Source organism: Microcaecilia unicolor, chromosome 2, assembly GCF_901765095.1.
Source record: "Microcaecilia unicolor chromosome 2, aMicUni1.1, whole genome shotgun sequence".
NCBI classification, from domain to species: domain Eukaryota; kingdom Metazoa; phylum Chordata; class Amphibia; order Gymnophiona; family Siphonopidae; genus Microcaecilia; species Microcaecilia unicolor.
The window spans coordinates 90,614,125-90,639,776 of record NC_044032.1 but is presented as its reverse complement, the minus strand read 5'-3'; the positions used below and the strand labels follow the sequence as shown (position 1 = coordinate 90,639,776).

Genomic DNA, 25,652 nt, shown 5'->3' with positions numbered 1-25,652 from the left:
TGTGATCTCTGTTTAAGTTATGTTTATGTTTGCCATTTTTATGCTGTTATAAAGATGTTTTAATAGGCACAAAACAAACTACAAAGTGTACAGTTTTAAAGCTGCCATTTCATTCTCTAAAAACTGAAAATAATTTTTGTTGGTACCTTTGCTGTCTGGTCATTTTAGTTTTCAGTTGGGTGAGTTTTGGTCTGCTTTTATCACTTTCTCTTGGTCTCTTTTACCACTTTTCTCTTGTCTTCTGCTTCTTCATCCTGACTTCATTCTTTCCTCTCCTACATCTATTTCTGACTTTGATCCTTTTGTTTAATCTGTTTCTCCATTTCTCTCGCCTACCTTTTGATCTATTACAACTAGGTTTCATTCTTCTTTCTCCCCCTCCAGTCTTCTATCTCCCTCTTTTCACCTTTCATCTACTTGCAAGCTTTCCATTCCCTGCTTTTACTTCCCTAGTCTTTGAAGTCCTCACATTTCCTCCCCACCTCCATTTCCCTTCTGTGTTTTATCTACTTTCCATAGCCCTCTGTCCCTTTCAATTGCTTCCCAAGCCTTACAGATCCTTCAAACTGTCTCCCTCCCTATGTTTTTGCACTCATCTTCACAGCCCTACTTAAAGCCCTCATACAATCACCTAGTCCTTTTGGTCCTTCTCATTCCTACAAAATTTAATTAGTCTCTATTATCCAACAACCTAATCCCCAAATCCCCATCCTTCTACCCTACCTAAGCCCTGAATCTATTCAGACACTCAGCAAATCTTAGTCTTCTTATAGCACCCCGCTTAATCTTTTCTCCACCTAAGTCTGAGTCCCTGCTCTCACTTACCCCCCCCCCATGTCCCCAATATTTGCCCTCATTATACTTGTCATTCCACAGCACCTATGTTGTCAATATTCATAGCCCTGTATTTCCTTTTCCATACCCTGCTCCACCTTCCACTGCATATGCCCTTGACTCTTCTTCCTCCCATAGTATTGGTTCTCCTCTCCATTCACACTCCCCAGCATTTGCCAGCATCAGCCTCCTTGTCCCAGCACCCATCCCAGCCCCCCCACCCGCATTAGCCCTATTCCAGTCCCACCCTACCCCAGCATCAGCCTGCTTTGAGTGTCAGCACCCCTCCCCCCATCACCCAGTTTTTATTACTCCTTTATATAGCAGTAGGAGCTTGTTCCTTTGCTCCTATTACTTTGTCCTTCTTCTGCTGTTCTTGCTGTCATCACTGTAGCAGGTTTTAAATGCAGGTACAGGCGCTTCCTGTATTCTAGTGAGAAACAAGAAGTGCCTGTTCTTGCTTTTAAAACTTGCTAGGGTGCCGGCAACAAGACTGGCAGAAGAAGAGCTAACTTAAACGAACCCTGCAAATCCACTAAATATTTCTTTAAATATGGGGAATTGAACCTCAGAAATCACCCGGTAATCTATCTGCCATCACATCTTATGGCTTATTTAATCACTCTTAGGCGGCCGTTCAATCATTGGTTCTGAAAAACCCCCAAACAAATTTTTATTTGTCACACTATGTCCTTCCATTAAACATAATTTCTTTTTTTTTTTTTAATTCCTTGTAGGTTTTTTTTTTTTTGTAAAATTGTAACAATCCACTTAAGAAATGTGGATGAGTTCCATTTGTTCACTTATCTGTTGCTGGAGAGCCTTACAGTCACCCATTTCGCTGAACCTTCTTCCTCAGAGGATCTTCAACATTAATGTCAATTAAGAAGCTGCTGCTAAATACATGGAGTGAAGGAACAAGTTCCCACTCCTTTGAAGGGATAAGACAGGCTTTTGGTTCACTTAAGCTTCAGGGCCTTGAGCTACTGCCTCACTTACTTACCCCTTAAGCCAGTTCTGCTGTTATGATGTTGAGACCTTCAGCGGCAGTCTTACGAGTCTGTTGCTGAAGGTCACAGCAGCCATTTTGAGATTGAAGCTGCCATAGTTGCGGAGGCAGGGGAGGGAAATTTCATTTGGTTGTGAGGGGGAAGTGTGCTGTTCAGGGAACGGTCTAGACTAGGCCATTTCGATTTTGGTTTCGACCAAAGCCAAGTGGTGAATTTCAGCCACAGATCTAGTTTCAATCAAAACCGAAAAACCTGCTTTTGCTGCACTTGTATCCCACATTTTCCCACCTATTTGCAGGCTCAATGTGGCTTACAAAATGTTATAGCAACATGTACACATTATAGGATAAGAATTTCAGAATACAGATGGGTACATAGAATATCATAGCAATCATATTAACGGAATAATAATTTTACAATTATTACAAATAAGAATGCATAAGTAAATTATATTGGATTGGAAGTGGATTGAAAGATCAATATAACATAACATAATGATATCAGGACAAGATATAATATTCAGTCGTGAGGATGTAATTAGGAGGGTTCCTTAATAGTTGTGATTGGAATACACTTAGGCAAGCTATTTGAAAACTGGGCCTAATATGGTTTATGAAAAAGAACAAGATATTTCCTACCGGAAGTGAAGATGAAGCGAAAAACAAGTTTTCTGAAAAAACAACATTAATTCTAGTGTTGTAAGCATTTTCTTTTTTGTTCAGCAAATCCACATGAAACAATAGCCTCCTGTTCTTGTTGTTGACAATATAGAGCTGTTTATTGCTGAAAAAACAATAAAGATTTCTTCAATCATGTACTAATTTATTAAATTATAGATCACATTTTCAGAATATCAAAGAAATACATAACAACTAAATAAAATGCATTAAAACAATGACAAAAATTACATATTCATGAATGTACAATTAAGCCCCCTACATCCTAGGGAGTAATTTCTATCAGGAGACCCCTTATATTTAAATGCCTATAACATGCATACTTGGAAACCTATTCTACAAAGAAAAGTAAGTGCTTAGGATACCAGTGTAACATGTCAAGAATGCTTATTCTAGATGCAATTATTTATACCAGCCATAGAGTTGTAAATGATCACGCCTTGATCACTAAAGAACATGCATAGATTATAGTATTTTTTTAATTTATATTTATTAATTTTTTTTCATTTATATTTCAAACAAATACATAAGCAATGCCCATAAATTTAAAACAAAAAGAAATAAAACAAGTACAAACTACGGAAATCTTTCCCCGTTAATTTTGTCCACAATACATTTGGATCCAGATACCAGGCAAAAAAGAAAGAAAATAGGATAATCTTATTATATCATTACAGCATTGGGGAGCAAGACAATACTCGCAGCTGATTGAATAGCCCCCAGGGGGGTCCGCGCTGCATCGGGGGGGGGGGGGTGCCGCCCCGGGTGTCCGCCCCTCTAGGAACACCACTGCCTAACACTTTCTTTAGAATTAATAAATTGTAGCAGCTTTTTGGGGTCAAAGAAAACATAGTTATTGGAATCTATAGAGATACAAGACATCTACAAGGAAATTTTAGCTTAAACACTGCACCTAAGTTGAGAACCCTTGGTTTATGTACCAAGAATTCTCTCCTTCTTTTTTGTGTATCCCTAGCCAAATCAGGAAAACCTTGGATTTTACTCCCCCAAAAAGCATTAATATGATGAAAATAAATATGAAAAATATTATTTGTGTCCGGCTCTAAGGCAAAAGTCACCAAAAGAGTAGTTCATTCTGTCACCACTTCTAATGAGCTTTCCAGAAAGTCAGTCAAATTTAGATCAGGAACAAACTGAGGTTGCACATTGCACGATCTTGAAGTCCTTGTTATATACTATGCTCTAGCTATGGGCGGAAAGCCCTCTGCTGGTATTCCCAGTATTTCTCCAAAATATTTTTTTAACATTTCCAAAGCAGGAATTAACGGTGATTTTGGGAAGTTTAAAAACCTCAGATTGTTTCTTCGTCCTTGATTTTCAGGTATTCAAGCTTGCAGGCTTGAATATCCCTCTCTTTAATGAGCACTGAGGTAACATTATGTAACTTGGTAACTTTCCCCTCCAACACTATAATCTATTTGATTGATCCTGGATATTTTCAGACAGATTTTGACAAGTCTGTTTAAGTTCCAAACTTCTCCCTTAAAGGAGCTAGAAAATAGATGAAAAGGTAGCGTTCAAACCTTGGATAGCGTCCCATAGCGACTCCATCGTCACCACAGCCGGCCTTGACAAACCTCCGTTCCCACTGGAAGTTAAACCCCAAGCAGGAGATGAGGAGAGCGGTGTTCCCTGCATCCCCTCCATTGCCAATCCGCTCGGGGCTGAAGCGTCGACAGGTCCTCCTCTCTCAACAAACAAAGGTTGTTCTTCACCAGTCACTTCTGCCTGCTGTGACAGCGTTGGCACCAAATCCCTTCCGGGTCACGGGGAGGGGGGGCTGTGTTGGAGGGAGGACTCAATGACACTCCCTTTATGCTATGGTCCGTGTCGAAAGACGCGGAACCCATCGAAGCGGGCATCCGCTTCCCGAGTGCTCTCACCCCGAAACTCTCAAAGATAGTTTGATGCGTAGAAGGAACTGTTGCTAGATTTGAGGAGGTAATTTTTTTATTTTTGGTTACATTTGTACCCCGTGCTTTCCCACTCATGGCAGGCTCAATGCGGCTTACATGGGGCAATGGAGGGTTAAGTAACTTGCCCAGAATCATAAGGAGCTGCCTGTGCCTGAAGTTGGAATCGAACTCAGTTCCTGAGAACCTTGGCTTTTCCTTTTCCCGTAATACAATATGGGAAAAAGTTCTTAGCGTCTAGCTGCTTCAGAGGATCTCAAGAGCAGAGAAACACTCACACTGCTCTAGTCGCCATCTTGGATCCCCCAGATTATAGTATTTTATAATTTTCATGTGCCTACACTCCACCCAGACTCCATCCATGTGAACGCCCACCTGCAAATTATGCACCATCTCATGGTGTTTGCTGATCGGTTGGCTGTTCCTTTGTTCTCTCTGTGGATTAACTTGCATACATAAAGGAATTCAAGCCTATCAGCTTCTTCTCAGAGAAAGTTGATTGTGACCCCTGAGGCAGGCTCTTTGGCGCCGAAACACGGACCGTGTCGGGTCCTTGATATTGATATGAATATTCTGAATAAACTGTTTTTTGAGATTATCTCCCTATTGGTTTGCGCATTTGTCAGCCTCTACTTTTGCTGTTTTGCTCCATCGCATATAGGCACCATTTTACAGTACAGCAAATAGCTGCATTGCTGGAATGGACATGCATATGTGTGCACATATGAATGTAAATTCCAGTATTCAAGTTATTGATGTACAATCTTGGAAGCTAAATCTTGGTGGATAGAATGACCCTCAAACACTTTATTCTTCCAAAAATCCCTCAACTTCAGTGTCAAATATCTCAGAAGTTAATTCTAAATATAGATATAGTTAAAAAACTGTGATAATAAATAAACTATATCTTTATATATGTAGCCATCAATATGTTAAAAGAGGAAGCAAAATCTTCAGAGGAAAAAGCCTCTAATTTTGTTTCATGACTCACAGAATCTCCATTCTTCATCAGCTGAAAAAACCTCCAAGACTATAATCTTTTACTTTCCTCTTGATTGTTTATGGTTCAATGATCATATTTTTTTTTTAATTTTGACCTTAAAATATATAGCACTTATCTTTTTCATCCAACAGGATCCCGTTTCGCCCATCAAACTATCAAGCTTTATCAAGGAAATCCATGTGCTATATTTTCAAATTCATTCAATTACAGCATTCTTACTTGCCGTGTGCTTGATTTCAGTGCGAAATCAAGCAAGCGGCAAATAAGACCAGATCATTCTAGTAAAATGAGTGTTGAAGCCAACAAAGAATTCACAACTGAAAGAAAGTTTTCTGAGCTACTGCTGATAGAACGGGGGCTCATCTAGATGAAACCCAAAATCCTTCACACCTGTCCACATTGGCAAAACAGACTATCCAATACATAAACTAGAAATTCCAGTTTTCAGGAAAAGTACCCAAAATAAAGTATTTCTGATTTTAGGGGGCTGGAGATAATCTGTTTTTCCTTAAAAACTGATAAACCAGAATTCACCAGGAAAGACCAGCTGAATAACCCAAAGTTATCTTTTTATGATGTTACTTAAAGGCCTAATATAAATATTAAATAGCATAGGGGAAACAATAGACCCTGAGGGATTGTTTCAAGCAAGTGTCTCTGGCTCACGTGTACAGTGTCATAATAGCACTCTGTTCTCTGTTATGCTAGATGGATTTAAACCATGGCAATACTTTGTTTCCAATATCCATCCTGCAAACATTGATGCAGAAATACATGACTTTGGGGTCCTTTTACTAAGGTGCACTGAAAAATGGCTTGTGGTAGTGTAGACACGTGTTTTGGGCACGCGTAGAATTATTTTTTAGCGCACCTACAAAAAAATGCCTTTTTAAAATTTTTGTGGAAAATGGACGTGTGGCAAAATGAAAATTGCCGCGCATCCATTTTGGGTCTGAGACCTTATCGCAAGCCATTGATCTAGTGGTAAGGTCTCACGCGCTAACCGGGTGGTAATGGTCTACGCGCGTGAAATTCCACTTGACACGCATAGCTGCCGCACGTCAAAAAATAAAAAATATTTTTCAGATGCGCGTAGCGGACACGCGTCAAAATTGAAATTACCACAAGGGCCATGCGGTAACTGGGTGATAACTCCAATTTGGCGCATGTTGGGCGCATGTAGGCGCCTACACAGCTTAGTAAAAGGGCCCCTAACCATGTCAAACACCATGATTAAATCTAACACAATGAAACCACTTCTCCTATGTCAAGGTCTCGATAGACAGCATCCAGCAATGCTGTGAAAACTGTCTCCAAACTTCTCATAGGCTGGGAACCAGACTGAAAATCATTCAGGTACTGACACCACACAATTCACAGTTTGTCCCATGTGGCACCAAAAATGATTTTAAAAATGTTCTTCAATACGTTGCAATGTTCATAGATCCCTAGGAAACTTTCACTGTATTTCAAACTTACTCAAGTTCTGTTTTCTGACGAATCTTAAGGACCAGATCCGAGACACAGATTTCATCTTCACCACAGTCTTTTGAGAAAGGAATCTATATGGAAACAGACAGGATTGTCCTCTTCTGTTGTAAAAGTAAGCAAATTTCCATTTTTGCAAAGTTGAACTAAGTTTGATACATACAAAGAATTCACTGGATGCAGAGGAGTATGGATTAAGGACAGGGCTGGTACCAGGATTCTGAGGGAGAACATCAACACGCAGACTTAGGGCGTTCATAGCATCAGAAGGCTCCTATTACAAAATACCCAATTATTGCTATTTAGAAGTCAGGAAAAGCATATTTGAGGGTTATCATTTCTAGATTTTGCTATGTTCAAACATACATTTCATATACATTTCTTTGGAGAAACATGTTTTCATTTTGAATATACTAGCAGGACAGGGTTAAGGCACTGGCAAACTAGGCACATGCCTAGGATCCAAGGGTCTGATATTCAAAGGATTTATGTCTCTAGCTTGAGAGTTATGTCCTTAAAATTACCTCTTTGAAAATTTAATACCTAAAAATTTCACTAAACTCCTAAATTTAGGAATATAAAAAATGAATGACAACAGAGATGATTGGGGGGGGGGGGGGGGGGGAGGCACTGATTTCAAGTTAGGCTCATAAATCTAGGCAAATGAATGACAGGACGAAAATTTATAAGCAGAACTCTTAGGATCAGAAATTAAGATGGATGCTCAGCTGAAAATTTATCCTCTTAAGTTAGGCTGAAAATAGGACAAAAATTTAGGCCCCCATTTACAAAGCCGCATCACATGGCTTTGTAAACAGGGGAGTTAGCATCCTAACTTAGGAGCCTGAAGTCAGGAGCTCAACTCTTCTTGAATATTAGGCATCAACCCCTGGATTCTCTAAATGGCATTTAAATTGTGTGCCCAATTTGCATGTACAATTTAATTGAATAAGGAGCCAATTAGTGCTGATAATTGGACCCTAACCATTATCGGTGAAAACTGGCATTAATTAAAATTTATGCGTATATTTAAAAAGGGGGGCAGCAATGGAAGGGCAAACCATGCATGTTGTCATAGAATATGGGGCATCCGCACCTAATTAAGGTGCACGGATCTACACCGGGGTTCAGTTGGTATAAATGGTCATGATTAAAAGTGCACTATTCTATAAATGGTACCTAACTTTGAGCACAATTTATAGAATAGTGCTAAGTGCTATTTTTTTCTTGGCGATGATCTTTCAGTGCCATTTAGAGAATTTACCCCAAATGTTTAGTTGGAGCCCTCTTAGATATGTTAAATCAATGGCTATGAAAGCAGATTTTGTCCTAGTAAGTAAGCTTCTGGCAGAAAGAAGAGTGTGATGGGGGAGAGGATGGAGGAGGGGGAAGAGCCTCTGCAGCTCACAGAGGTTACTCTTCACACCTCTTGCACATTGTTCTCCAGCCAGTAATAGGCATTGTTAAGCAGCACATATCACTTCTGCTGCTTCCCTCTTCTGCTGTTTTTTCCTCTCCAGTCAGAACCTTATGGAGACCCGTTTGTAGAAGTTTTTTTAATGTATTTATGTTAAAACTGGAGGCCTACCAAATGGATAATCCTGCCCTGCACACCTGTCCAACATTTGAAGGAACTGACTATTGTTTTTTATTCTTATCTAATGCACTTCAAGAGATTTAACTGCAAATTTTTCATTTCTAAAGCATTTTTTCCACGGTGTCTCTCACAAAGTTTTTGAAAGTTAGCAACTCTAAATAAGGGTCCAATGTAAACCATTCACTCAAAATTGTTTCTTTTAACAGTAATTGGCACAGATTGAATGTAATTGGTGTAGATTGAATATATTCCATAATAGTGCGTATAGTTTTTTGAAATGCCCACAACCTGCCCATTCTACACCCATGGCTATGTCCCCTTTTGACTGCATGCATTAGAATTTACGTGCACCACATTGTAGAATATACATAGAAAGTTATGTGCGCACATTCTAATTAAAACCAATTAGTGCCACTAATTGGTTAAGTACCAATTATCAGCACTGATTGGCATGTTAGTCAATTAAGTTGTGCGCACAATTTGGCCATACAGCCAAATTAGCACTCACAAGTGAAGGTGCCATATATAGAATTTGGGGGAGTAAGCATATAAGTATTGTGAAGAAACTATGTGTTTTAAGCCTGTGAAATATATTGGATATTTTCCTGTCTTAAATATGTCTGAAGTGTATTTCTCTTTTTTGGCCAGCAGATTGTGTATGTTTATGCTTAAAACTGTTACAGAGGACTGAACTTCTCTTTTAGCTGGCACACAGATAATAGGAAGTGCCTGTAGTGATGTAACCAGTTTTTATTTGAAACTTGACTGTTCTGGGTTCTGATTAGCCTGGAGTATAAAATTACCCAGCAGATGTTGGCTGTTGCTTCAGTTTTAGCCCGGGGGTGGGGGGGGGGGGGGGGGGGGGGGGGGTTAGAGAGAGAGAGAGAGACAGATCTCTTTGCTGAGGCTCTGTGAACAGTTATATATCCTGACCTTTCCAGGTACTGTTTAGACAGAATATAGATGTTTAGTTAGTGTTATAATTGATCCATTTTTCAGTTACCTGTTATTGTTTGCCGATTGCACATTTTTTGTGCATTGTTCCAGTGTGAGAATAAACACATTTGTTTGTTCTGCCTGTCTGGACTGATAAAGAGTCCTAGTGGTTTGTGTGTTGGGTCTAGGAGTGCTTTCTGGGAACTGTGGGACCACTGGGAGTGTGGCTTCAGTAACCTAGAAATCACTGGGAATAATTTGAGAGCAGTTGTGACCCATTCAATGGGAGGATGGTGCTAGTGTAGAGCACGAGCGGCATGGACCTGAGCTGTGCTGGGGATAGACCCTCTAAGTGGCCGCAGGGTAACCCAGGTGGGTGGCTGGGCGCTTCATGACAAGTATGTATAACCTTACTGGCACATATACTTATATGCATGTATTTAGTTGCACAATTTTATAAGAGCCCTTTACCGAGGGTACAGGATGCCTTCAATTCTTCCCATCCTCCTAATTCTATAAAAATCACCAAAAATTGTGTAACATAATTAAATAATGAGCTAATTAGTGCTAATAATTGACTTTTTAACAAGCAGTTATTGGCACTAATTAGATTTAATTTGAATTTATATGTGTAAATTTAGGTGTGAGATCCAAGTCTTAATTTTATGTGAGAGTAAAAAAAGGTTGCATGGAAGCAGGAGGATCATGGGTAGAAAGGGGGTGTTCCTAGCATTTATGCAGAATGTTATGGAATAAGGGGGATACATGCCTAATTTAGGAACATACATTTGCACCACATTTTAGTTGCTGCATGATCTTGGATGACCCACTTTTCCCTTTGGGTCTATCTCATTTTTACTCTCTGGCCATTGGTACAACTCAGTCATCAAGCTTGGTAACCACGCATTCCTCCTTGTCGGTTGCTCTGTGCATGTCTATGACCGCAACTGAAAACCACACAAGAATTTATTATGGAAATCCAAATTTGATAGTGATAGTTGAAGCGTTCCTACTTTGTAATACATTTTAGTAAATAAAGCAATTTTTTCTCATACCAAAAAAAATAATCAGCTGCTTTATCTGTGTGATAAACTAGGCATTAACAATAGATATTTCAGTTGGATGCTATTGCAATGAGAAGGCTTTATTTACCTGGACATTAAACACATGTTCAGAGCAGGTCTGCTCTGTACTCACTACAATATTCTTCTGCACAAATCTCTCATTGGTTTCTTTAAATAACCCTCTTGAAGTCACTCTAGATGATACAAGGTCAGCATCTAGTGTAGCATTGTATTTGATATCTGTAAAACATAAGCTACTAATTAAATCTTATAATTTATTATAATTGACACACAGTATATTGGTAGATTCGATAAAGACGAACCTGGAGACTTCTAACCTTCAATGTACAGAAGGCATAACATGAAGCTTTTAAGAAAGTAATTAAAGTATTTAGTAAGGGCCCTGCAGTAGTGGCAGGGGCCATTTTTCCCACGCACCAGGGCCCTTTTTACTGCAGCGGGTAAAAAGCTCCCCCCCAAAATGGCCATGCGGTAAGATAACTCTTACCACATGGCCATATGGTGGGGAGCACTTACTGCCATCCATTGAGGTGGCAGTAAGTGCTCCCATGGTAACCCCACGGGAACCGGGCAGTGCGCGGCAATGCCTGATTACCGCTGGGCAGTGGCGATCCTAGGTCAGCTGCCACCCGGGGCGGATCGCCGCTACGCACCCTCCCCCCCCGGGTGCAGCGGCGTCCCCCCCCCCCAGGGTGCAGTATGACACCCCCCTCCCCGGCGCATCAAGCTCCCCCCTGGCGCAATGACACCCCACTCCCCGGTGCATCAAGCCCCCCCCCCCCCAAGTGCATTCTTGGCTGCTGGAGGGTGCAGATAGCAGCCGCGCGCCTGTTGGCTCCACTGGCTCCCTGCTCCATCTGCCCCAGAACAGGAAGTAACTTGTTCCAGGGCAGAGGAAGCAGGGAACCAGCGGAGCCGACAGGCATGCGGCTGCTCTCTGCACCCTCCAGTAGCGTGCACCCAGGGCGGACCACCCCCACCGCCCCGCCCTTACTACACCACTGCCGCTGGGTTACTGCTGTGCTAGAAAAAAATAACTAATTTCTGGAGCACCAGAAAAGGTGCACACTTGACCTGGAACTACCGCCAGCAGCCATGTTGGACCAACGTTAGTTCAGATTTAGCGTGTGGTAAACCTGCATTGGGCTTACCACTGCTTTGTAAAACACTCCCTAAATTTGTTAGTGCACCTTAGTAAAAGGACTTCTTACTGAGCAACTTAGGGTAGTAAAAATGAGGAGGCAATTTTATAACTGAGTGCCCCAAATTAGACACCTAGATGCAGTGTGCCAAGTGCAAATTCTATAACAGAATCTGGGCACCAAGCAGTGGAGTCTCTAGACAGAAATATTTAGGATGGCAACAGGGGGACAAGTTAGATATGGGGGTGGCAAGCCAAAATGATATTTCCACATATCATACCCCTCTCCCCCCCCCCCTCATTTGTAAATTAGTAATACAAGACACCAGGGCCTTCTGTGCAGAAAGAAACCCTCCCTCCTCCAGCCAGTTTCAGCTACCCAGTAAAACCACCATTACAATTCATAGCAACATTCAACAAATTCTTCTGTGTAGGAGTGAAGTCTGGATTCTCAACAGGATTGAACAGAATCTCAATATAAATCCTGAAGCTCCAATTCTACATCACAAAATCCATATTCCCCCAACAATGGAGCCATCCCCACTACAACTCACAAAAAAAATAATATTTATCTAATGATTATCACCTCATGAACAGCATATGCTCCTTCTATTGCCAGACACTTTGTTTAAAGCAGGCGGGTTTTTGCTTATGTTGTGACTCTACAGGACGTGGAGACCACAAGTCATGAGCATTTTTATTTGGGTGACAAGGGGTTCTTTTGGTGGCCCTTGCCCCAGGGCCTCCTTTCAAATAGCCCCAGATACTTTGCAAAATAACACAAAACCCTGCAGAAAGGCACTCAAAACCTATGTAGGAAACTTACCACATTGTAACAGCTCTATTCCACATTTGAAAAGACACTGCTATAAATATTACACTGGGCCCTATTGCACCAATATACCTGCTACTGGGAAACTAGAACAAACTGGACTGTTACAGATTCCTACACAGACACCACATGCTAACAGAATCGTTCACCTCAGTCACACATGCAGAACATGGACAGACCTTCACCTTTTACAAAATAGGGAACCACAAAAAGCATGCAGACAAACACTGAAATGGAGACCTTCAAGAAAATCAGGCAACGTAAGCAGTGAAAATACTGGTTAAAAAGTAACACAAATGTATTTTCTCCTGTACTGTGCATAATACTAAAATAGAAAAATGTACATTTCCCTGACAAACCAAGATGGCGTTGGAGTAAGACGGTAGTCCTGGGTGCTCCTACATTGGTGATTTCTTTTTACCTTTTGTTGTAATTCTGCAATGCCTAAGCACTGGGGGAAGCTGTAGGGAGTTCCTCCGTCTCCACCGGCTCCCAGCCCTATGCGACAAGCCACTATTACATCTTATGCGGTACCCTCTCTATTGTCAGACGTTTCTGCTGCTGGGGCAGGGAAGAGTCCCAGCTTGGACGGCAACACTTTGCTGATCCCAGGAGGACCTACTACCCCCCCCCCCCCCCCCCAGATTCCTAGAAGCACAACTCAACCTTTCTTACCATGAGGAATGGAATGCGCCAGTAATTCTGGCATCATAGAGGCAGTTCAGCAGTTGAGCTCCAGTGGAATAGATCCAGCTGCGGCACAAATAGAATCTTTAGCGCCGCTATTAAGGGAAGTAATCCGGAGAGTCCAGTGGAGCAGGAGGAGATCGTTCTGGGAGCTGTGTCATCACAGGCAAGTGATCTTCCTGAAGCTTCTTTTGTTTCTTCTCCATTGAGGCCACTGATAAAGCCAGATATAGTGACCCTGGACACACTGTGGACTGCCATCGAGAGTTTGCACCAGTTTTGCTCCTCATTTGTTTCAATTTCTACAACCTCTTTTGTTAAACTGCAGAACTTGGAGACTAAAGTTAACTCCTACATCTCCAGGGTTGACATGTTGGATAAAACTACTGCTGAGATTAAATCTTCTCAATCACTTCTAATACAAGATAAATTAATTATGTTGAGGAGAATTGAAAATTTTGAATGCTCAAAGAGCTCTGAATTTAAGATTTTTAAACTTTCCACAATCAAGATTGACCCCGGTGAGAGATCTCTTTCATAATTTTTTGCAAACTGTGTTAAAATACCCAGAAATGGCTTCTGCAAAAAATATTGTATGTGACCTCAACAAGAAAAAAATTCCTGATGTTATTGAAGACTTGAATATTTCAGAAATGTTGGAATCTTCAGAAGTATATGTAACAGCTAGAGCTACTTTATTAGTTTCCTTTGTTTTCCATCAGGATAGAGACTCAATATTGAGATTCTATTGCAAGACAGCAGACACTTCATACATGGGTGAGTAGGTGGAAGTGTTTCCTGATGTCTCTAAGTGGATGCAATCTAGATGGAAGAAGGTTTTGGATTTATGTTCTGCTGTTACCTCTTTAGGAGCTTCCTGTCAACTTAGATTTCCTTGTAAATGTTTGGTGGTATATCAAAATGTTCGGTATGTTTTCTATGATTCAGATCAGCTAAGATTTGTTTCTTGAAGGGAAAGGTGTTACTCTTCCTTGATGCACAGCTTGTTAGGGTCAGTTTTGTCCATTAGTTATATGAAAGGGGTTTCTTACTTTTTTTTTCTCCTTTCAACTATTTTCTTATAATTTATATCCATCTTCCAATGGATTTACTTTCTTGGTTCCCGCCTTAATGTGGGCTAAATTAAAGATATGTTTCCTATATGTTCTTTTATAGAATGATTGTATTGTATTGTATTGTAATGTTCTGGATTTCTTATCAAAGTGTTTTCTTTGATGTATTATGTTAATATGCAAAAAAAAAACAAAAAACAAAAACATTAATTTCCCAAAGCTGACACATCTCAGTCCTTCAAAGCATTAAATTCTACCTTTGTTGTCTGGGCATTTTATTTTTTCTAATTAGGTTGGTCTCAGTCTCTTTTCCATTTTCCTTGTGGAAGTCTTCTCCTAAATCCTTTTCCAGGTTTGCTTTTCCAGTTTGTCTCTCTTCGCTTGTCTTCTTCCCCCACCCTAGTACCATCCATCTTCTGCTGTGTTCCCCTTCTCCCTCCTCCTAGTCCCATTCATCTTCTACTTTATTCCCCTTCTCCTCCACCTTCCACATCCCATCTATTTCTGCTGTTTCCAGGGTCTCCTGTCCATTTGACAATTCTTCTTTCTCTATGTCCACCATCATTTCCTCTGTGTTCCTATCTGTCCTGTCCAGCATCTCCCCTCCGTGTTCCTGTTCATCCCCCTGTCCAGCTTCTTCCCTCTCTTTCCTTTCTCCTGCACCCACATATCAAAAGCCAGTATCTCCCCCTCCCCTGGCCTCCCCACCCTGAAGCATCTCCTACTTTCCTACCCACCCACCCATCCAAAATCTCTCTTTTCACTCTGTTCACCCCCATCCCAGCATCACTCTCTCCCCTTCCCTCTAGGTCCAGCATTTCTCCCTCTCCCTTCCCCATGTCCTTATCCAAACTCTCTCATCTCTCTTTCTCCCACCCATGATCTGGTTATCCCTCCCCTCCCCCTCCCAAGATGTGGCATATCTTTCTCCCTTCCCTTCCCCCTCCAATCTGTGAGTGCAGCATCTCTCACTTCCTCCAGCCCCCCCCCTCTCTCCCTTACCGCTCCCCACAGCATGCAAATAATATGGGGGGGGGGGTAGATATTCAAAGTGATTTAACTGAGCAGAAGAGGCTCCTACCTGGTTAAATTGCCTATGCAGGGCTGTCTGGGGATATTCAGTGGCACTTAACTGGATAGTGCCACTGAATATCCCCTGTAACCACCTATGCCGAAACTCCCAGTCTGGGGGCAAAGTCATGGCAGAGTCAGCTCTTATCTGGTTAAGTTAGAAAGACAAAATACAGTCTTATCTTTGTCTGGTGTAACTTATCCAGTTCAGGGCTGAATATTGGCCCTGAACTGGATAAGTGCCAGCATTGAATATCCGGGCATAAAGCTGGCAGTAGCAAAAAAAAAAAAAAAAAAATCACTGATTTCTACTAACTGACTATTTACCCCATGGTTTATCATTAGATTTTAGAATAAAACATTTGCATGAAAACAAATTATGAGGCGATAAATGAAAATCAAAATTATATATTGTACTTGCCAGATCCAGCCCAATAGCATCTGGATGCCCTACATGAAACCTCAGCCATGCGCTCCTCCCTTCCTCTTCTGGGGCAGCTCATGGCCCTTCCCCTTTGTAGTCCTGCATCTCTCCTTCCCCTTCTTCCCCTTCCCTAGGTGGCCAGCATCCCCATTTCCACTCCTTACCCCCATTCAGCATTGCCTCTCCCCTTTCCTTCCCTTCCCCTTTCCCACGTATAGCATGTCCCCCTTTTCCACTGCCTCACCTCTTCCTGGACCTGGACAGACCTTGCAAGCAGACACAGCACTGTTTCTAAAGCACTGCCAAATCTTGCCCCTCTCTCACACAGAAGTTCCTGTCAAGGAGAAGACAGGAGTGGCCATGCCTGAGCATGATCCTGAATTTAAAGGTCCTGCTTTGGCACTAAGTACAATGTCGGCCAGGGCCCATGAAGAAGAAGGCCTGTGGCAGCAAGAGCAGGAAAGAGGGGGAAGATACTGGACATGGGATGTGGGGGGGAAGAGTAGGGGATACAAGAGGAGTTGCTGCTTTCCTCCCGTACTGCTGCCCTGGGCAGATGCCTAGTTAGTCTAAGGGACCTTTTACAAAGACATGCTGAAAAATGGCCTGCAGTAACGTAGACATGTGTTTTGAGCGCGCGCAGAATCATTTTTCAGCGCACATATAAAAAATGCCTTTTAAAAGTTTTTGACGAAAATGGACGTGCTGCAAAATGAAAATTACCGCGCATCCATTTTGGGTCTGAGACCTTACCGCCAGCCATTGACCTAGCGGTAAATTCTCATGCAGTAACTGGGCGGTAATGACCTACGCACGTCTAATGCCACGGTGCGCGTCCAATACGCACATCTGAAAATAAAATGCATATCGGACGAACACCAAAAATGAAATTACCGCAAAAGCCATGCAGTTGCCGGGCAGTAACTCCATTGTGGTGCATGTTGGGTGCGCGTAGACACTTACGTGGCTTAGTAAAAGGGTCCCCCTAATGTTTAGGCCTGCCCTGGTGTTTACTCTGATTTAGTGAAATTGCAATGTAAAACAAAAAGAACTCTTCCCTATTTATTGTAGAAGACAGGGAAGAAGAAAATGGAAGAGGGGAGTAATGAGAAACCAGCTAAAGCTGGAGGAGTTTTGGCATGTGGCAACTAGGCCATATTGCACCAAATATAAGGTTAAAATATTTAAAATAGCTATAAGAGGTAAAAAATAAAAAAATAAAATACTTCTGTAATTTTACAAATATAAAACATGGGTTCCGTGGAGGGGCATAATTGAACGAAAACGTCTATTTCCATGGGCGTTTATCTCCGAGAACGGGTCCGTGAAGGGGCGGACAGAACCGTATTTTTGAAAAAAATAGACGTCCATGTTTTATTCAACAATTTGTGAGCTGGGCGTTTTTGTTTTTCAGTGATAATGGAAAATGAAAGCGCCCAGCTCAAAAACAAATAAATCCAAGGCATTTGTTTGTGGGAGGGGCCAGGATTCGTAGTGCACTGACCCCCTCACATGCCAGGACATCAACCGGGCACCCTAGGGGGCACGTTTACAAAAACAAAAAAAAAAAGGTAAAAGAGCTCCCAGGTGCATAGCACCCTTCCCTTGTGTGTTGAGCCCCCCAAATCCCCCTCAAAACCCACTGCCCACAAGTCTACACCATTACTATAGCCCTAAGGGGTGAAGGGGGGCACCTTCATGTGGGTACAGTGGGTTTGGGGGGTTGGACGACTAATAAGCATTAAGCAGCACAATTGTAACAGGTAGGGGAGGGATGGGCCTGGGTCCACCTGCCTGAAGTCCACTGCACTCCCTAATAACTGCTCCAGTGACCTGCATACTGCTGCCAGGGAGGTGGGTATGACATTTGAGGGTGAAAATAAACAGTTGTGAAACGGCATATTTTGTGGTGGGAGGGGGTTTGTGACCACTGGGGGAGTCAGGGGAGGTCATCCCCAATTCCCTCCAGTGGTTATCTGGTCATTTAGGGCACTTTTTGGGGCCTTATTCATGGAAAAACAGAGTCCAGGAAAAGTGCCCTAAATTCTCGCTAAAAACGCATATTTTTTTCCCATTATTGGCGAAAGGCGTCCATCTCTGATCGGACGATAACCACGCCCCAGTTCCGCCTTCACCACGCCTTCGACACGCCCCGTCAACTTTGTACGCTTCTGCGATGGAGTGCAGTTGAAAACGTCCAAGTTCGGCTTTTGATTATACCGCGTTATTCGTTTTTGGGAGATAAACGCCTATCTCCCGATTTAGGTCGCAATATAGGCGTTTTTGTCTTTCGATTATAAGCTGGATAGTGTTGTTTATTACACTTATTTTTAAACCCAAATTTTCCAAAAAAAATAGAATAAATAAGAACCCAAAACATGCAAACTGTTCTTTGCTTCACGGTTTTACTGATTTACATATAGGGCAGATACAGTGTATTTGCCCTATTACAAACGTCTGCACACACAAAAGAGTTCTTCATTGAAGGTTCTTACCCATTTCATTTTTTGCACTAACAGGACGAAACTGACTGATGAAGCATATTTTTACAGTCAATTCAGAGTTCTTATTTAAGAGAATGATCTTATCAGGTGTAAATACAGCCTTCACCGACACATCCGCTATGCTCTGTGACCTAAAACATAAAACCGTAAGGTAAACTTTTACTGTTAAGGACTCAGCATCAGGTATTCTCTTCTGATAGGATCTGCAAAGAGCTTGTGCTCAGGGGGTGGGGTTTTTTGACAGAGATGTGGGATTGGACAGTGGCAGCGTTTGTGAATGGGGGGGGGGGTTGGACTATGGGCATGTCAGAGGACGGGTGAGAATTTGGGGGGGGGGGGCATCGCAGCAGTACTTTTTTAATCCTTAAGTGGATCAGCACCACGTTTCATGCTGTGTCAGATAGCACGGGTGCTCCCAAGCTATCTGCCACTGAATGCAATATGATGCCCATGTGGTAAGTGTCTTCCCTATGTGGTAAATGCAGGGCAGATGGTGGGTATGACCCCTGCATTTACCACAGAGGCTTTTCACTTACTGTGTGCTAGTTTTTGCACCTAATGCACAGTAAGGGGGATATTCTATAAATGCCCCCGGATTCTATTTAAGTCACTTAGATTCTGCACGGAGATCCATGCGTAATCTAATTGTTGAAACAAGGTCATCAACATTTTTAACAGCACTTAACAAGCAATAACGAGCACTAATTGGCAATAATTACAATCTATGCATGGAAATCGTTAAGTGTATTCTAGAAAGAACTGTGTCTAAATTGCAAAGTATGCAGTGCAAAATAAACATGCATAGCTTAAAGGGGGTGTGTTTATGGGCGTTTTATGGGCACTCCAAAATTTCTGCACATAATTACAGAATATGGGCCAGTGCACTTAAATCTACGTGCATTGATTTACACCATCTTTTTCTTGGCGTAAATGAACGTAGATTTAGGTGCTATGGTATCAACTAAGCATATTCTATACACTACATCTATATCTTATAGAATATGCTTAGTTCCGTGTGGATTTTTTAGGTGCCATAAATAGAATCTGGCCCATGGTGACTAAAGTTGTGCATGCAATCTTGGCCATGCGGCGAAATTGCATGCACAAACTTAATTGTTTAGCAAGCCAATGAGCACTGATAATTGGCCACTAACAAGCAATTGTCAGCACTAATTGGCACTATGAAGAATTTATGCACACAATTTGCCAAGCATATTCAACAAAGTGGTGCGTGTAAGTTTTACCACATGGATTTCAAAAGGGGGAATGGCCATGGGAGGAGTAAAGGTGGGTTGTGGGCATTCTTAAACAATTACATGCACTGTTATAGAATATGCCCAATCTGCACCTGTTAGGTGTGGGCATGTACACCAGGTTTTAGTTGTGTAAATGGCCGCACCTAAATTTAACTGAGGGGACAGGCACTATGCTTATTCTATAAACCGCACCTAAATTTTGGTGAGATTTATAGAATAGCACTAAGTGTGTGGTTTTTCAGCAATGATTTTTATTCCTCCCTAAGCAGGGGCGTAGCTAAGTGGGGCCATGAGCGCATGGGCCCTTGTAGATTTGGCCCTGGTCCCTCCCCCACGTCGCTGACCCTCTCGACCCCCCTCCCGCTGCCAACCCTCCCCTGCAGCCATCGCCGTTGGGTACCTTTGCTGCCGGAGTGCTTACTGCTTCCTAAATAGGAGGCAGTAAGTGCTCCCATGTTAATACTTTTGCAGACCTTGTGCGCTAATGTAAATATTGCCATGGGATCTGCAATAAGAAGAAAGCATTTTGGAGATGCGTTAGAAATGGGCTGAGCACATGGGAAACTCCCATATTAAAATGCACTAAGCCCATTTCTTAACACTTTTTTGTAAAATGGACCCTTATTTATTTATCTAAGGGGTCCTTTTGCTAAGGTGCACAAATGGATTTAGCACGCACTAATGACTAGCATGCGCTAAGTGATAAGAAGCCAATTATATTCCTATGGGCATCTTATTTAGCGTACGCTAAATCTGTTAGCGCACCTTAGTAAAAGGACCCCTGAGTTAGTTACCCCCCCCCCTTTTATAAAGCTGCATGGCAATGCCAACCCTGCCCATTCTTTGACTAGCATGGCTTTGTAAAAGGGGAGGTTAGTTAGTTAGTTCTTTATTTGACAATATTTGATATATTGCAAATCACAAAGTATTATTCCTGCTAGGCAGTTTACATACATAAGCTAATATAAGTTGAGAGAAGAACATGGATTATCTCTGATTGTTTTCAGAACTAAATCAATCACCAACCAGAGCTGAATCACTTTTCCAAAGGCACCAATGGAAACGTCAACAATAGTGTCACCATTTAAGTCTTCAAGCCCATCCACTGATCTTCCAAAGTACTGTAGTTGCTGACTGATTGTAGAGCCCAAAATTTTCTGAAAAAGAGAGTTTGAATATTGGCTGCTGTTGCCAATACCTACTGGTCTTTTTTATTTTTTTTTAATGAATCATTAAACAGTAACTCATAACACAATACAATAAGACAATGAATCAATAAGGGATCAATATTCAAAGAATTTGGACTCCTAACCTTGGGGCCCTTTTACGAAGGCTTTGCATGTGCTAAGTGCCACGTGACTCATAGGTATAAACTAGGATGTGCAGCATTTAGGGCATGCTAAGCTTTAATAAAAGAGCCCCTTTGAGAGTTAACCTCATAAATTGGCTTCTCTGAAACTTTACTAAAGCTGAGTGCATAACTTTATACTTAAATTTTAAGCATAAAAGGTGGGTGGTAACAGTGGCGTCGCGAGGGCAGCTGACACCCGGGGCGGGTTGCCGCTGCGCACCCCCCCCCCCCCCCCGGGTGCAGCACGACGCATCCTCCCCCCTCCGTAGAGCAATCCCCCCCCCCCCACGGGAACATACCTGGAAGGCGGTGAGGGGAGGGCCAATCTGCCGAGTGCACGCCGCTGGGGGGTGTCGGCGCCTTGCTGGTTCCTTGCTCTCTCTGCCCCAGAACAGGAAGTAACCTGTTCCGGGGCAGAGAGAGCAAGGAACCAGCGAGGCGCCAACACCCCAAAGCGGCGTGCACCCGGGGCGGACCGCCCCCCCCCCCTTCCTACGCCACTGGGTGGTAACAAGGTCGGATTTAAGGCTTAGCACCAGGCTCATAAATCTAGGCAAACGAACATCAGGTCTAAATTTATAAACATTCCTTTCAGCTCCTTAATTTAAAAGAATTTTTCAGTGCGGAGGTAATTATTTCCTGCTTCCTTAATTTGATCCTCTAGTAAGGTGATTGAGCTTTATCTTTTTAAAAAAGATTCCCTTGGAGTCTTATTTACATTCTTTAAACTCTACATCGCAGTCCTAATATGTTCTATATGGATCAATACCTTATTTTTTCTTAGTCATTGTACATGGTGTTACTGACAGTATATAATCTTGTTCTCTAAATTGTTAATATTGTTTTCAAAATTTTCTTGTATTTTCATAAAATTCAAAAAAACGTATTTGAAAAGAAAAAGAATTTTTAGCTGAAAATAGGGCCTCCTACTTGCCAGCATTAGGAACCTTTAGAAGATTCTGAGGAATTATTATTTTGGCAATCTACGGATAATGGGGGAAGGGTGCAGGATATTGTTTGACAGTTCAGAGATAAGTGGGGTAGATGTTTCTTTGCCACAGTGGAGTGGAGTGGGGTGCGGGGGTGGGGATCAGGAAAGCTTTGCTGATTTCATGGATAGGAGCGGAGATTGTGGATAGAGGGTTACTTCCTTGTCACCCCAGGGTAGGAGGGGGCACAAAGGTACAAAGTTCGCATATGGACTGAGCATGCACAAGGAGCACCAATGTTGGCAGCAAGAAGGAAGGCTACTAACGTCTTCCCTACTGGGGCAGTTCTGGCAGTGGATGTGATCATCAGGCAGGGATTGAGCATCTCAGCCAGCAAAGGTAGGGGATGCAGCGCAAGGAGGGGGAACAAATGCATGCCCTAAAAATTCAGTGCAGGCTACATCCGTAATATTTAACTAGTGATCTCAGTTTTGCATGGAGTTTAAGTGCATGCAAACATTTATTATTACTTAACTCAAACCCTTCTTATAGTAGATCAAGATGAGTTACATTCAGATACAGTAAATATTTCTCTGTTTTTGAAGGGCTTACATTCTAATCGTGGGGGGGGGGGGGGGGGGGGAATTATCAGCGTGGGTTACTGTTAAGAAGTGCTATTTTACTGTTAATCCCAATTATTTGTAACTACATCTCATTGTCTATAATATGCAGCCTGTGCTAACATAGCACAAGTTAGTGGCTAAAAAAATATATCTTCACTAGCCTAATGGTTAGTGCAGTAGCTTGGGAAACAGGTTTGATTCCCACTGTAGCTCCTTGTGACTCTGGGCAAGTCACTCACCCTTCCATTGACCCAGGTACAAAATAAGTACCTATATATAATATGTAAACTGCTTTGATTGTAACCACAGAAAGGTGATGTATCGAATTCAATTTCCTTAACCTTAGCACACATTTAGAACTATACCCTTAATTTTGTATCTGAGGTAGCAGAATGTTAAGTGACTTGCCCAAGGTTTATCATTATCATGTTACCCAAGTTCCTTCTGTAATACTAAATGTCTATTTTCTCATATAATTCCACCATTCATGATGTATTATAAGCCACATTGAGCCTGCAAAGAGGTGGGAAAATGTGGGATACAAATGCAATAAATAAATTTGAAACAGGCTTCCCTCTTTCCTGGGCTACTTGTCTACTGCTCTGCATTACTTTGCAATGCAGCAACTTATTAACTGTTAACTATACATGAAATGTCACTAACTGCAAAAGCAAAAAAAAGCTTCACAAATGATAATTCTTCTGCTAAAATGCCAACTAGAGCATGCAGTCACAATAGCACTCATTTGAGGGCCTATATACTAAACTGTGTTAGCTGTTTAATGCAACTTTTAGTGTATGCTAATAGCGTGATGCCATACTAACTGTACAACATAGTAACTGTTAGCACATGCTAATGTCCACATTAAACAGTTAATGTGGAAAATGTCATGTTAGGATGGGAATAGGCAGTACATTTTTTCTAGCCTAAAAGGTGCTGGTACTCAAATTCCAGGCCATCCTTCAGATGGTGATCACTGAAGAACCCACCCCACAATAGCTAGGCACCTTACAACCAGTCACAAAATCTATGAAAAGGCAGCACTGGGTGTGCAGAACCTGGGCTCTTTCATTAATAATTGGGGACCATGGATCAGTTTTATCAGGCAATGAAAAAGGTGTCGGTACTCAGTACCCCAGGCTGAGTACCCCCTGAAAAAAAGCCCTGAGAATGGGTGAGGACTGTGTCTTACAGTTAGTGCAGAGGTAATTATTATGCATGAACCGTTAATACAGCAGATAATACAGAGCAGTTAACATCATCCACCCCCCCCCCTCACTCTCTCCTCAATCACTGGCTAACTACTTCCGCAACAAGGTCCAGAAGATCAACCTCGAATTCACCACTAAACCTTCTCCTCCTCTTCATCCCATAACCCACTCCCTCAACCAACCAACCCAGGCCTCCTTCTCCTCTTTTCCTGATATCACCGAAGAGGAAACCGCCCATCTTCTCTCCTCCTCGAAATGCACCACCTGTTCCTCTGACCCCATCCCCACCAACTTACTTAACACCATCTCTCCTACTATCACCCCCCCCCCCCCCCCCCATCTGTCATATCCTCAACCTCTCTCTCTCTCCACTGCAACTGTCCCTGACACCTTCAAGCATGCTGTAGTCACACCACTCCTAAAAAAACCATCACTTGACCCTACCTGTCCCTCCAACTACCGCCCCATTTCCCTCCTACCCTTCCTCTCCAAAATACTTGAACGCGCCGTTCACAGCCGTTGCCTTGACTTTCTCTCCTCTCATGCCATCCTCGATCCGCTTCAATCTGGCTTTCGCCCACTACACTCGACAGAAATGACACTATCTAAAGTTTGCAATGACCTGTTCCTCGCCAAATCCAAAGGTCATTACTCCATCCTCATCCTCCTCAACCTATCCGCCACTTTTTACATTGTCAATCACAACTTACTTCTCGACACACTGTCCTCTTTTGGGTTCCAGGGCTCTGTCCTCTCCTGGTTCTCCTCTTATCTCTCCCATCGTACCTTCAGAGTACACTCTCATGGTTCTTCCTCCACCCCTATCCCACTCTCTATTGGTGTCCCTCAGGGATCTGTCCTTGGACCCCTTCTTTTCTCAATCTACACCTCTTCCCTGGGCTCCCTGATTTCATCTCATGGCTTCCACTATCATCTTTGTGCTGACAACACCCAGCTTTATCTCTCCACACCAGACATCATTGCGGAAACCCAGGCCAAAGTATCGGCCTGCTTATCCGACATTGCTGCCTGGATGTCCAACTGCCACCTGAAACTGAACATGGCCAAGACCGAACTTCTTGTTTTCCCACCCAAACCCACTTCTCCTCTCCCTCCACTCTCTATCTCGGTTGATAACACCCTCATCGTCCCCGTCTCATCTGCCCACAACCTCGGTGTCATCTTCGACTCCTCCCTCTCCTTCTTTGCGCATATCCAGCAGATAGCCAAGACCTGTCACTTCTTCCTCTTTAACATTAGCAAAATTCGCCCTTTCCTCTCAGAGCACACCACCCGAACTCTCATCCACTCTCTCATTACCTCTCGCCTTGACTACTGCAACCTACTCCTAACTGGTCTCCCACTTAGCCATCTATCCCCCCTTCAGTCCGTTCAGAACTCTGCTGCACGCCTTATCTTCCGCCTGGACCAATACACTCATATCACCCCTCTCCTCAAGTCACTTCATTGGCTTCCGATCAGGTACCGCATTCAGTTCAAGCTTCTGCTTCTAACCTACAAATGCACTCGATCTGCAGCCCCTCCTTACCTCTCAACCCTCATCTCCCCTTACGTTCCTACCCGTAACCTCCACTCTCAGGACAAATCCCTCCTTTCAGTACCCTTCTCCACCACCGCCAACTCCAGGCTCTGCCCTTTCTGCCTCACCTCACCCCATGCGTGGAACAGACTCCCTGAGCCCATATGCCAGGCCCCTTCCCTGCCCATCTTCAAATCATTGCTCAAAGCCCACCTCTTCAATGTCGCCTTCGGCACCTAACCACTACACCTCTACTCAGGCAATCTAGACTGCCCCAACTTGACATTTCATTCTTTTAGATTGTAAGCTCCTTTGAGCAGGGACCGTCCTTCTTTGTTAACTTGTACAGTGCTGCGTAACCCTAGTAGCGCTCTAGAAATGTTAAGTAGTAGTAGTAGTAGAATATTATTGAATGAACCATTAGTGACTTTTCTCTGCATTAACTG

At 42.6% G+C, this 25,652-nt stretch overlaps 1 protein-coding gene across 1 annotated transcript in view; it reads right to left on the bottom strand.

Moving 5' to 3' along the window:
* Positions 1–25,652, bottom strand: part of ITGA2 (integrin subunit alpha 2) — a 192,385-nt gene that overhangs the window by 43,170 nt on the left and 123,563 nt on the right. The window contains 6 exon segments of the mRNA XM_030193117.1: positions 2,483–2,627; positions 6,938–7,020; positions 7,110–7,220; positions 10,632–10,783; positions 18,288–18,427; positions 20,579–20,709. Of these exon segments, the coding sequence (XP_030048977.1) occupies positions 2,483–2,627; positions 6,938–7,020; positions 7,110–7,220; positions 10,632–10,783; positions 18,288–18,427; positions 20,579–20,709 (762 nt within the window).